The sequence below is a fragment of the Petromyzon marinus genome, chromosome 9, assembly GCF_048934315.1.
Source record: "Petromyzon marinus isolate PM22_M1 ecotype Great Lakes invasive population chromosome 9, UKy_Petmar_22M1.pri1.0, whole genome shotgun sequence".
NCBI classification, from domain to species: domain Eukaryota; kingdom Metazoa; phylum Chordata; class Hyperoartia; order Petromyzontiformes; family Petromyzontidae; genus Petromyzon; species Petromyzon marinus.
The window spans coordinates 11,812,095-11,827,049 of NC_133675.1; the positions used below are offsets into that span (position 1 = coordinate 11,812,095).

Consider the following 14,955-nt stretch of genomic DNA (forward strand, 5'->3'; position numbering starts at 1 on the left):
TCTACCTGATCAACATCAATACTCTAACAATGCGTGCTTTTTCGTGCGCCATGCTAAGTCACCTAAATAGCATCGTGGGATCAAAGGAAATGGCCTTGAGTGACCGCACCAGCTGTGTATTTTGACGTCTCACGGCTGTTGTATCAGAGGAAACTGAAATAGCCTTGAAAGTTGCAGGCGGCGATCGCTGTGGCATTTTCGCTTGTGCCGAACCCATGCAATCAATGCGGATCTCGCAAACGAACACACGTATCAAAAGGCTGGCAACTGCGAAGAATATATACAGTACTTTGTATCAAAACAAGCCCTATGACTAAATCACCATGGAATGTGCCCGATCTCCGAAGATGAACAATAGCCGACCCGGGATTGTGCGTGGATGGGTGACCACCAATGCAGGGCCAGGTTCTCGCAGGCGCTGTGCGAGGCTGTTGTTGTTGCTGTTGTTCGGACCGTGATGCTCACGTTTTCTGTTCTCCCCCCTTTTGTCAACCCCACACTTTGATCAGCATGGTTCGAAGTACGGTCAAATAAGCCCCTCATGACCCAAACAGCACGCTGTGTATGTGTGTTGAACTTCTTTCGCGACTTACGTAGCCCAACCGTGCTCATCGGAGGTGCGGAGTGCTGAGGGCCCTCATCCAAGCGGGGAATTGATAAAAAAAAGTCGTATGTCTACATGTGTACAATATTATTATACATAACGACAGCCACCTGACACGATATCGGGTAGGGGTGGTTTTAAGACAAATTTACGCGATCTAATAAAAAAAAACCCGATATGAATATTGGTCGCGAAAGCAGTGTTTAATAGATCATTAACATTTTGGTGGGTTGGTTTTATTTTAACGTGATACCGTTCATTTGCCAAGATCCTAAAAAAACATTTGATTATAATATGCAGTGTCCTGTATATTAGACCAAGAACAAAAACTTACATGAGTAATATATCAACTAGGAGAAATATCAAAACTTCATTTGCACACAATGACCATTTTAATGACTTCAAACATCACTAGTGTTCTATCACGTTTAATTAGTTGGCATCATGAAATATATTGTGAGTGACCAACAGGGCTTGACGTTTCTGTTGCTGCAACGGCTGCACTGTGTTGAAACAAACCTGATATTGGACGTATTTCAATGTGTTTGGTCATTGTTTCCGAACCCGTAAGTAAATATCCAGATTCATATATATATGCTCTGCTGCACAGATTTGGTCGAGAAAAAAAAGAGTTAGCTGCATTCTGTTCAATCAATCTTTATTTTATGTGCCAATATCGCCCTCATTAAAGTAGGCATCAGTGCACATTACATTAATTCCATAAAAAAAACAATTTGAAGCGTATCTACAGGGGGCTGCCCCGCATATATCCGTGCACGCTTGCAGTGGGTCCACGCGTCGCAATAGTGGTGGCTCATGGCTCAATTTGAGGAGGAAAGAGTCCACCGTGATCATCATTAGACCTCCTTTGCCAGTACCAAAATGTAATAATAGGGTTTTTCCCCTTTTTTCTGGCAACAAAACTGAAACATTTTTACAAGGATTCATGTCTACATTAACCACAATACCTGCAGTCAAAATGCAAAAAAACATACTATGATAATATATGCATTGTCCTTGAAACTGATTGGTCCACACCAAGGGACGGCTTTCTTTTGAGTCTCGACCCAATTGGTGCGCGACCAGATGACGCCAAGAGGCCTACAGCTGTACGCCTTTTGGCCAGAAAAAAGGGGAAAACCCCCATTATTATTAGTCCACCGTGAGCTATCCAACTTCCAGCAAAGGGCATTGCACAGGTAGATTAAGGCAAACACTGCAAAGTGACAGCAAGTGGCTTGCTCAGCACGTTCACCACGAGGTGGACATAATATGCACAGTGCGGTAACAGCTTTCCAGGCCAGGTAGGAACCCAACACTGATATCCTGGGGTCTTGCAATTAAAATGTGTCCTCGACATTGCCTCACACTGGAGTGATGAGCTGCTGCTGACGGGCAGGATAGACAATTAGGCACATTCCTTTTGGAATCAAATTTGATTTGCTACTATACTTTGCTATATCCATGAAAACATTGCTAGTTGGAATTTTAATGCATCCCTAATCACCGAATCAAATTAAAAAATGTTTGCCTTCTCACCGAATCAAATTATTCTTAATTTGATAATAAAAATATGTAAAATTATCAAAAAATCATATCTAGCCATTTATGCGTGGAAGAGGCAAAGTATCGCAACTGCTGTTACGTATTCTAGATTTAAAGCTTTCGTGACTGCAAGGTTCTATTCGGTAAAGTCACGTAGGTAAATAAAACAACAATAATCACAGTGATTATTAATAATCACAGTGATTATTGTTGTTTTATTATTTACCTACGTGACTTTACCGAATAGAACCAAAGAGTAAATAAAACAACAATAATCAGTGATTATTAATAATCACAGTGATTATTGTTGTTTTATTATTTACCTACGTGACTTTACCGAATAGAACCAAAGAGTATGCTGTTACGTAATGTTATCACCTTGGAAAAAAACACATGGGCAATAAACAACCAAATATCTCTTTAAAAATCACTCATTCCACATGACTAATGATTCGCAATTCTTTGCAACATTAAATGACTCAATCGGCCAATTTACTGACACATTGCTCTGTATAATATGCTCAAATGTAGATAATGTATGGTCCAGTATTAACCACGTTACAATTTTACCGAGGACAGCCTTATCAATCACCATTCTTTCAGGAGAGTTTTTTTTATTATATTGGCTAATTCTTTTGTAGTTTTAAGTATAATTTATACTGGACGAATCCGATGAGCTATAAAGCTCATTTTCACTGGTTAGCACTATAGTCAAATGTTCAGTATCAAACATGTGAGGAGGCTAACTACCACCATATATTAACGAGTATTTCCCACAAGTCCAGGTTGAAGGAATATAATGAACACCATATTTGAGCTGTTTTACAGAGCGGACGGCTTATTTTTTTTACAAACCTGGAAATTATGGTCCAGATTTATCCATGTTGCTGATATTTAAATTTGGCATTTTCAATGTGTGGTTATTTTAAAATTACAAGGCATATCCATTAAACACGCAGACACGTACCAAGACAACAATGGTTCAACCGAAAAGTTTATTTATAGTAAACATTTCATTTTTACAGTACGAAATGTAGGACATTGTTGTACACTTGCACACATGACACCGAAACTGATTTTGTCAGAAATTAAAAAAAAAACACTGAATGGAAGACCTATGAAGTTAATGAGCAGTATTTTTTTCTTTAAAAGTCACAAATTCAAACACGCACACAATGCCTATATAAGTAATACAGCATCCCAGAGGGCTTGGCAACAGTTTTCACTATTCATATATTTACAGGCATAATCACTTTCCAAGATACAATACCTGCAGGAGCCTTCAGGGTTTAGTATTTTGTTTGTTTTACTACTGGCAACAGGCCTGTAAGATCCAATGAATGATTTAAATGTAATTCCTAAAATTAACAATCATTTTCTGCTGCAATAGTTTGACCTGGAAAGTATCTAACAAACTAACATTCTAAAATAACTTTGGCGTCACAAAACAACATAAGTCAACCCAACACCATGCAAAACATAAATGTGTCTGGTATGCATGTATTATACTCCTGTACTGTAAATATAGAACAAAAAAATACTTGAATATCAAAAAGTAGTGTAATAATGTCATAAGATGACGTGGCTGTGGCAAGTGGTCGCAATACCCCATAGATCATATGAAACCAACGTCAAAACGATTTGAATTTACTTTATTATGTGATATACATTATTGCCAACATTCTACGCATGATCATTCCTTGCATTTTTCCCCCATATGAATGGACAGCAACACTTCATTCTGAACGGATTTCATTGGCTTTTCAAGTGCTTTCGTCCAATCTCAAACGTTTTACTCTACGATCTGCTGAATGAGGGAAACGGTCAGTCGTGCAGGCGCACACGCACGTCAGTACACACACACAAATGGGCGTTGGAACTTACCGAATTCTCACTGGGAACAATATCCATGTCTTTTGAAATATTACCTGGGATAAATAATAACTATGGCAGTTTTGAATCAAGAGATGAAACGCCACATTTGACGGAGTCGTTTTTAGTATATACGATTTATGATGGCGAACATGAAAATAACACAAGTTTATCAATACGCATCTGGGATATGTATTAAATTTGATCATCAAAAATCCACAGAAACATTTTCCAGTTGAAGGAATTCCGTTTTTGTTTTCCAATAAGTAATCTTCAATAATGAATCATTAATCCAGTATGTGTAGTATGTATGCTATGTTTAAAACAATTTATCCCAGTAAAAATGTTTCTTAAAGAAAATAAAACTATATATGAACAGTAGTTTTAAACTCGCTAAATTTCACATTGGATTTGTTTGTTTGTTATAAAACGCTAATTTTTTTCATTACCATACTCTGGTAGTTAATCCCCCAAATATATATTTTTTCATGTTTTTTCATTTAATTTCACTACCGACTAAGGGAATCCCTGTAGCATTGCACGGTAGGACATGGAAACATGCCAGCAGACGACGTTTTAAATGTGAATTTCCATTTGCTCGGTCCAAATAGAGCAGAGACCAATTATATTTAAGCTCAGTCACTACGTTTACTGGATACATTCATCTTTCATCCAGTCCACTACAGGAAGGGATTCAATTGATATTTATTTCCATATATTTTGCGTGTTTCTCCTGTTCTAACCGTTTGTGTGTCCCAACAGATCTGACACACTGCACTACAACACACCCAAAACCATATATATATGCAATGATTACCCGCAACATGGTCTTTGAAGACAGGTAAATAGTTTGAATACAGGTAAATAGGTTTTCGAGTTAGTTTTCTCAGTGAAAGCGGCATATTTACTCTGGTTTAATCGACTTTCCATTATGGAAAGCAGGGACCATCCCCCCCCACCCACTTCTACATACACACTTATGCACTACCAGTGTGCACGGTCTATCTTGTAGCGAGATTATGGGAGATATCAACAATAGGTGTGTGCCTGGAAACGTTATTATTACAGCTCATGTGCTGTCATGCAATTACGAGCTGTCTATTTAGATGATACTGAACATATTGAACACTGGTTACGAAAGCCAAGTCAAAGTATGCACTTGTTGCATTATATAAACCACTTATGGTTGTATAGTATGATTCATACACTAAAAGCAACTGCTGTACAAAATACAAATACACCTGTAAACCAGTTCCCAAACTGCAAGCACCACTCCCCTGTGTACACATCTAGAGCATATTCCACTATTTATAATATAGATCTTTCCAACCCTCACTTTAAACTATGTATTGCTCAACCCAAGGGATAAAGTTTTGATAACTCATTTGGAAGGTGCCATTATTAATTTGGTTAAAACAGCAAGATAAAAAAATAATTTAAATATTAATGATGATTGCATTGTCTTATCCGTACACACCATTTCAGCAAAATCATTAGAAACAAACTACATATCCATTAGTACATTAACATTTCCCCCAAAATAACAAGGGGGATTTCTAAACAGCAAAGTGGAAATCTTACAACATATACAGGGGGATAGTTAAACATTTCAAGAACGAGACATTGAATTAAAAAAAATATGCACACCGTAATTCATCCAGTATATATTTAAAACACCAATTAAGCATTCACTGCTTTTAAAGTAACAATTTGTACGTGCATAATTAATTTATATTCAATTTCCAAATGTTTTCACTTCCCTCTACATGTGTATGTGCACGACTAAGTAACTTGGAGGTGTTTAAGTTGATAAAAAAAAACAGTGAATGACACTAGTAATGTGCCAGTATTTAAAACAATAACTTATGAATTATGTACCTACACAAGAGCAAGTGTGTAGTCATAGATGCTAGAATATTATTAGCTGTCTTTTTTACCTCATGAGGCAATTGAGAATTGTGGTGGCTGCTGATTTGTGCATTAACAAAGCCCATATACAGTTTCATACTGATGACGAGTCTACCACAATGAATTAATTCAAAAACACTATGCCCCGACCACAGAAGCGAGGCAATGTGTGATATGCAACATACGTAATTTGTAGACGTGTACAAACTTATTGTGTGATTATACTTCTAAAATCAAGTTTACGCGTCTTCTTATATTTAACAGAAGCCTTCCCTCTGTTTTGGGGGAAAAAATACATTGTTTATGCATATTTATCAAAATTATAACTTAAGTGACTGATGACAATCCAGTTGATTTATGACAGTTAAAACCACGTTTTATAAAGTTGATATATGTTGTTAGTTTTATAAAAATGAATGCGAATTAAAAGTAAATGTTTCAGTACAATTTTGAACATGTATGAGAAGCTTCAAATATTTGGCATTAGAATATGCAGGTATTTATCATAAAACATTAAAAATGACAGGTTTACAGACAATTGATTCAGGTACCTCAAGCCTAAATGATGCTGCACACCCATAATTGCATTTACTCAAGAACGAATAGTTTAGGTTGGACGCATACAAAGCGTTTATTACAGTATTGTACAACAATGTTAAACTGAATTCTTTACTGGCTGTTTTGTGTGTGCACTGAAACCGATATTGGGTTTCTAACCACACTCGGCCATAATCATTTGGAAAACCTCAATAATATCACGACCATGGCAAGTACCAAAATCATGTTTGCTAACTTGCTAAAATGAATTGTAAAATGTCATTAATTTAACAAATTCATCAATACTTTCAACAGGTTTTTTTTGTTATGTCTATGTAATAAAATGTTAAATCAAGCTAAGAAATACAAAAAAATGTTACAAAGCATTACCATTAATGGATTGTACAGTACAACGTCGCATATCCGACGATCGTGTCTGCCCTCACAATTTTACTCACAACCAGTGCGGATTTGTTGTGGAGTAAATGTCATTTTCGATTGATTATCATACATTTTTACCTTTTTTTACATGCAGTAATGTACGGCTAATCTTACTTGCATACATTCACTTCGAAAGTACAGGAAAGTATTTCCCCATGTTTAGGGACAGTTTGGAATTTATTTTTGTCAGGCAATATATTCGTGCATGGTGCAAGTATAATTTTCTACAGATGTTTAACTCTGTCCCGGCAAGTCAGATATTATATTGTACTGCACCTCAATATTTTTTTGCCAGGTGAATAACAAAAATAGCATTGAAACAATGGTTTATACTTTTTTGGCCGTCATATGTACACACGTACATTTCTCCGGTGGTAGCTCTTTAAATGCCGACATGTTTGCAGAAACTAGCTTCAATATAATGCTGGTGTTAAAAGGGATCGTTCAAAAGTTGCGGGTTGGCAAGGGCTTGAATGTACGGCCGATCTCGACCGCAATAAAGACTGCACTTGGTGACACAACGTGGAGACACCCATGGGAGTTTTAAGGTGCTGGCTGCCTTCGTAGACGCCAACGCAAGCCACCTGTTGATCTACACCTCCATTCAGCAAGCTACTGCCAAACTCTTCAACCTGGGAGCCGCAGAAAAGGATCTTTCTGCGGCTTGCCAGGAAGTTGTTCTTCCTATGGCTGGGAATACGTTGTTGTGGCTGCCGCTCCTGCTGACGGTAGCCAATTAAAAAGTGTGGGCTGTAGGTGCAACAGAAATGGCACACTGCATATAAAAAAAGACTGTGGTCCTTCAATATATGATATGAATCGCATAACACACTATGTCCTCGAGATACTGGAGTAATTCAGGGGTGGGTACCCTGGCATATCTTGTTTTTTACACAAACTAAATTTAGCCCATGTATGGTTTGTAATAACAATTTTGAGTGCTCAACAAATCATATTGAATATAAACAAAATACTGTAATATTCAATATTAAGGTATCAAGTGAATTAAAATCTAAAATGATAAGAACGCAACTCTTGGTTTACAGGTGTGGTGGAGCAGTAGGGCACTGTCGAGTAGTGTAGAATAGTTACTGCAGAGGACTCAACTGGGACTGCCTGGGACATGACTTTCTTGCGCGGGGGCGTGGAGACTCCGCTTATGCCAAGTCAGCAATGCTTCGCACGCGGTTCAGTTTTGAGCTTCGGGAGTTCGATTTAAATGTTTTTCTTCCAAATTAGGATTTTCTAGGGGTTCCCCAAAAAAAAAAATCGGTATACGTGGGACACGGCATATCCACCCACATTATTTCGAGGACAAACTGTCGCATGCAGACTGCGTGTATGTGTTTCGAATATGTTGTGGAGTGCACATATGCATCATGCGCACTCGAGCAAAACAACAGTAAGAGAGATGAGCCAGAATCCTCAGCCCTAATTGAAGTGGTTTCTCTTTAATAATTTCTGCAACCCTACACATAGTGCAGATCTTAATATTGATACAGTGTAGGCATTAACAAAAAGCTGCAGGGAATTCTGATCATTAACTTATTGGGATGTGCGCACAAATAGGAATGCTTCTGGTCTCAGCAGTAGCTCAGCCGCAGAAAGGCCGACTGAGTAGTTTTAATTTCAAATCTACCATTCAACTATTCTGCATTGCATTACAGAGCGAATGCCCCACAACAAAAGCTGACAGAACTTGTCAAACCAAAAATTACACCTTGCTAACCTCAGCAACTTTCTTGACACTTTACGAAAAAGCCTTCTCTCTCCATCCTCCCCCCCCCTCCCCCCCCCCCAAGCTTCTCCTCTCTGACCCTCGGATCTCCTCTCCGCTTGCACACACGCTCCTAGACATACGGCAAGATAGCATAGACGAAGAGGGCCATGATGGCTGCGCTGAAGAGCCCCGAGATGGGAACCGTCACGAACCACGCCATGAAGATGTTGCGGAAGAGGCGCCAGTCGACGGCCTTGCGGGCCCGCAGCCAGCCCACAGATACCACAGAGCCAACCTGCCAGGATCGCGTAGGGGAGTGTCACCACACGAGCGGTCCGAGCACACAGCTGCATCTTAACATTTATTCGTCCAGAAGAAATCGCATTTAATTATTAATTCACTGTCAAGTTAAATGGTATTATACATTGTTACGTTAAAGGCTTTAATTATCGAAAGCTGTATTAAGATAAAATTGTGTTCGAGTTAAATATGGTTAATTGATTATTAAATCGAATTGAGAAATCAACAGGGTTAAAATATCTTGAACATTACATGTTATAAAATGGTAACGTGTCAAAATTGTACAATGCCTGTTGGAAGAAATCCTACGTGTATATACAGACATGGTTTGTGCATATAGCAGATTAAAAATTATACGTTGAAGTTTGGGAAATCATGTTAATCATCATTGCCGTTATGCCGCCACTGGCAATGTCGTTCATCAGGAACAGATTTATATTCGAGCTGCTGCCAAGGTCCTGCCTGCAGCGAACAATATGTTCAGGGAACGCAGACAGCACAATGTTTGCCATGCTGCTATAACCGTGCGTAGCGACGCACGGATAGGTGGCCCAGCGCCCTTTATAGTAGCTGAGCGTGCTGCAGTGAGCCACGGCGAGCAAACACTGTCCCCGCATTGCACCCTATATACCACCTGAAACATCTACTAGTGTGAAATTTGGGACTATACTTTCCATGCCCCCAGACGGAACCCATATTTAATATCCACTCTACCAATATTTGTATTATCATTGAGTGACGCTTTTAATTTTGTCTCAGATGTCGGAGAGGCATTCTGAAGTCACTGGCAAATATAATTTAAATAGCAGTTGTGAATTAAGCCTATGTCTTACAAAATATTAAACCCAAGGGCTTTTCTCAAGAGCAACCCAAAATATGTACATCGGTGGCAAAAAGGTAATTTTGTTGTTGTTTTTGAGGAAAATTAATGTACGTTTCAATCTCTCATTCCCTCTGTGGAAATTCATGAATGTGTAAATATAAGTGTACTGAACACGTAGGTCTTCCCAGCCATTTTTTAAAATTCTGAATCGGTGTTTATTTTATAATATGCTTACAAAATAAAAATATAGCTTTTAATTATTTTCAATACAATATTAATAATAACTTGTGCACTTTTAGAATGCTACGTTTCATTTATTTGAAAACAAAAAAAATCTGAGACAATCCAATGATGACGTCAGAGAACCACGGTCACCTGACGAGTGTTACAAGTCACAGCGGCTTCATAAGAGAAGCAAGCCATCGAGTGTTGGTGATAAAAATATGTAGCAATTAACTTGCAACATATTTTGTATGTAGCAAGTGTGGTTCACTTTGCACCGGTGATATGAAATCATGGCCACCAATCTGCCTTCCTGCTATGGCATCACCAGCTCTGGCAGCCAAATGCAGCAGCCTGGGGAAGAGTCAGTGCTTCCCTTCCAATTCGGCTTCCGTTCAATTAATTGACCGATCCTCTAACAATGCAGCACATTCCTGGCTTTGTCATAACTACACAATGACGAGATCAAAGGGAGAATGTAATTAAACGATAATTGGGAGAGAAAAAAACCTAGTTATGTTTTTTGCCATTGCCGTACATGTTGGGAAGGTTATGACAAAAGCTTTGGTTTCATCTCCTGATTATTTCAATTAAGTCTCTCTTTTCCAAGATTACAGTGACAGCGGATGCCCCTGAAGCGTGTTTTTAAGCTGCACAGCTGTCTTACATTACATTTGTGCAAGCGCACCACACGCCCGAGGGAAGAGAGAGGAGGCTTGTGGTCTCCACATCATCTCAATGCAGACTGGTAGGCACCAATTCAAATACCCTGCAAGCACTTAGATAAATACAAGTAACACTGGGTAGCTGAGGGTTATTTAAATTGGAACATGCCACGTCACATGGAGGATGATGAAGGAGGCGTCAGCCGGCCTCCTGCGATGGGACTGTTTGTGCTCTGTGGCAACAGATATTCGGTGGAGGCAGAGTTCAAGTGGCAGCAGCTCAAGTAATTTGATGCTCATCCCTTGCACGGGACAACGCAACCAGGAATACCTTGCAGTGGGTCGAACTTATTGGAATGCCCACATTTGAGGCTACGAGTACCGTAAAAGCAGAACTGATCTCAACACTAAATCCACTGTAAACAAAAAAAGAGGACAAACAACACACGGACGTGTCAAGACAAACGGTGCAAATGTGATGCGCGTGCAGCACGGAGGGGCGCACAGTGAGAGAACTTTGCCAAAACCGAGTCCAGGGCAGGCACGTCCATTCCTCAAACACTTTTTTTGCGTAGTGTCCCGGGGTTGCGGAAGGGGCATGGGTGTCGCCTTGCTATATAAGACGGAGGCAGTGCGCATCCTTGTGGGCTGACATTTTTGAATTCCAGGAAGTCACCCTATCTTTGCACTCCACACTTAGAAGTCTTCCTCACTATCAGGGAGCCACACTATTTTACGACATACATTATCTTCCTGCTATTATCTCATGCCAAATGTCCTTGGAATAAAAATGTCTCAAGATACATCAATTTAATTTCCGCAATGTCTGCCTTCACTTTGCTATGGTCCTGCTGATAGTGATCCCTTTGATTGTTCCTTATACTTTTGATGAGTGCCATTTCCTGAAGTGTAATTAACTAAATATATGACTTAACATCTAAGATCTGAAATAACAATGATGCTAATTGATAACATTTCAATTCAATGCATAGAAGTCAATGTTTACAGTATTTTCGGGAGGTGGACATGGTCGAGCGGCAGATATTTTTCCACTCGCTTCAGGAGGTCCTTGGTTAGAGCACAGCGGCCAATGCTGCGGGTTGTTTTAACCATACAAATATGCACCATCCGCTTTATAGCGGAAAGTTAAAGATCGTGCGACATTCTTCAAAGAGTCGGCCACGTGCACTGGCGTCACGAGGTTAACATTTTGACCAAATTTGGAAAATAGCACATATCAACATCGGCCACGACTGCCAGATTATACTCGTCTATGAAACATTTTGCCTTCTGCTATAAGAATGGCACGAATTCCAAAAATGTACAAAACTATTATGATTACTGTTACAGGTGTGATAATAATGTGAAGGTGGTAGAGGCGGCCTCTCACCTGATGCTGCTTATTAGGAAGCCACTGGTGCTATGCACTTTTAAATCTAGATTGAAAACTAATTTCTTTAGAACTGCTTTTTGTGTTTAGTTTGTTGTCCTTCCCCAGCACCTCCGATTAGTGCGGTTGGCTACAAAAGGCGTTCAACATACATCGATACATTCTGCTGCTGCTGCTGCTACTGTTGCTTCTGCTGCTGCTGCTGCTGCGGACCAGACAGGCAGTACTCTGTCGCTGTGGTAGCCCCTCCGTGCCACCACATCGCACGCGTGCCTACCTTACAGTGGGTGGTACTAATTGGCAGGCCGATGTTCGAGGCGATCACGACTGTGAAGGCTGAGGCTAGCTCAATTGAGAAACCGCTGCAGGGGAGAGAGACATTTCTCGTCAAATGCATTCAAGCAAGGGGGACCGACGGGTCGTATAGTGCCGAAAGCGGGCCGAAAGCCGACGTGGCCAAGCTCCATAAGGCGTGACAAAAATAATGTGAAAGTAATGTAAATCGTGTATCGTTATCATACGAAAAATACTAAACGGGTATGTATCAAATGTATTTGTTATGAAACGATTTGGCTACAAGCAAAATATTATTTATCAACCTCTCCGTGTTTCACCAAGTACAGAGATGGGTTTTTTTTCTGAACAAAGATGAAATTATAAGTAAAGAATGTGACATTACGTAGATTGCTGCAGTGTTAATAATTAAAGCTGCTTTGTAATATTGAGCCTCGAGGCAATGGAGCAAAAAGTAACCAGTAAAATCAGTAAAATAAACAGAGCCCAAGAGACCCAGTAATTATCACCATTAATAATGCATTGTACTAAAATATGTATAAAAATGTATCAACTGAAAATTAAATATATGTTTACAGTCCATGACATATGATGTTAAAAATAAATTCAGGGATTTTTACACATGTACAATGACGATGTTTAGGGCCTTGTGTGATGCTCAGCCATGATTTTATGGATTTTTTAGGACTTTCCTGAGTCACGTTAGTTTTTCTCCTATTTCCTTCATCGAGTTTCTTTTTTATTTTGAAAAGTTCAGAGAATACAGAAATTATAAATGCAGTCCCCCATTGATTAGAAATGAGAATGCATTGCTTTTTATAGCATTGAATTAACACAATGTAGTCCTATTTTTGCAAATTTTGGCTTTGCCACTTCCGTGAAACCTTTTCCTTCTGAAAAAAGTGCCGTACGAGCTTTTGTGCAGTGACCTGGATGGGACAGCTGATGTACTATTCTTCTGAGAACAGTGCTCTTATCAATAAGGTCCTTGGGAACCAAGGTTTTTGGGGCTGAAGTAGATCAACTTTGATCTCAAGGGAAAGCGCGATACCACTACGTTCACAAGACACAAAGTCAGAACCTAACATTTTAATACTGTTGAGAACACCTGCAGACTTTTTAAAATCTCGAGAAAAGGAGCAATGCAATAAAGTCACCCTGACATGTTGCGGAGGCTGTCGGTTCGAATCCAGCAACCACCCTAATTAATGGCCCACACGCATTAACTTTGTAAATATGCACGGTCTGCTTCACGGTTGGCGTTAGAAGATCACGCGACATCATTTGCGTGCCTGCGTCACGGTCCAAATTTGCAAGTTGTAAGAAAAATTACCAGCAAATTACTCGGTTGGAATATACATTGCATTGCAATCATCGCCCCACGGTGCAAACAAAAAAACTTGGTAGGATCCTCCTGAAAGAGAGTCACGATCCTCAGTGAGGCTCTCCTGGGTAAAGACGTGTCAAAATAGTAATTGAAAGAATTATAAGCTGTGGTGCAAAATATTAAGTCTTGGAACAGCTTTTTTTAAATAATAGGCAAATACATCATACTTCATCACCACAAAGTTGGCTCCACAATGTTCACAATTACTATATACACCTCATCCCTGCAGCCACCAATACACATTTCATATTTGCATTTACATGGTCATTCTTTAGACGATATATTAATCATTTTATATATGAAATTGTAACATTTACAGTTTATTAAACAATAACATATTTTCTGAGCAAGCCATGCCCATATACGCGAAGTACCGGTATCTCTTCCCTTAAGATGCATTCCAAATTGTACATTGTGCAATGTACACGTACAGTAAACTGAATTATAAATACATAAGACAACAAATCTCTTTTAGTGCTCAAAGATGAAATTACATTTAGCTCCATCAGCCTCGCAGACCCATGTTTTCGTGCAGTTTAATCAGCCAAATCGTAGGCAGATTTAGATTTTGACGTACTCGGATCATCCCTCTCCCCTCTCGCCCGCAACCCACCGCCGCGTCTGGCAATGCGGCGGTTTTCCTCACCTCGACGGCGTGATGGGAGTGAGGTCCTTGCCCATGGTCTGGATGACCCGGCGGCCCCACACCCACAGGCCGATGCAGATGCCCAAGCCCCCGTACAACAGCAGCCACACTGGCGTCGCGGCTTTCTGCATCACCGAGCCCTCCGTGTAGATGAGCCACAGCGCGACCAGCGGTCCAATCGCATTGCTGGAAGGCACGACACACACGGGGGGGGGGGGGTGGGGGGGGCACCAGCATGGACGTGACCGTGTGCAGTTGGGCAACCGTGCTGGGCAGTGCACCCCACACATGAGGATGGTGCGAGCTGGACTAGGGATTATCAAGGCATGGGGTCATCATCAATGATGAATATGTTTAGTAATTTATCTTCATTATCGTCACATTCAAACATAAATAAAATACGATTTGTAAAAAGTATGTGATGCAGGAAAAATTGTGAAATCCTACATATATATGCCAACAACACTGAACTTCAACTTTCAGTTCAGCTAGATATATTTATTGAGTAAAAATTAATCTTCAAAAGAAAAATTTTGGTTGAAGAAAAATGACACGAAATCTGATGTTGTTCATCTGGGTGTGACCTAAAAACTCTTCAAGA

General features: G+C 39.8%; 1 protein-coding gene across 3 annotated transcripts in view; it reads right to left on the reverse strand.

Annotated features, from left to right (window-relative positions):
* Nucleotides 1–3,125: 3,125 nt before the first annotated feature.
* LOC116940518 (sodium-dependent phosphate transporter 2-like) overlaps nt 3,126–14,955 on the reverse strand; it is a 79,825-nt gene continuing 67,995 nt past the window's right edge. For 2 of the 3 annotated variants that reach the window (XM_032950438.2, XM_032950439.2), the window contains exons 10-12: nt 14,355–14,540; nt 12,305–12,389; nt 3,126–8,922 (exon numbers count right to left, since the gene is read on the reverse strand). In XM_032950438.2, coding sequence (XP_032806329.1) covers nt 8,758–8,922; nt 12,305–12,389; nt 14,355–14,540 — 436 coding nt within the window. In that variant the 3' untranslated portion in view covers nt 3,126–8,757. Of the gene's footprint in view, nt 8,923–10,968; nt 11,054–12,304; nt 12,390–14,354; nt 14,541–14,955 lie in introns of all 3 variants that reach the window. The other variant, XM_032950440.2, reaches the window with a different exon arrangement.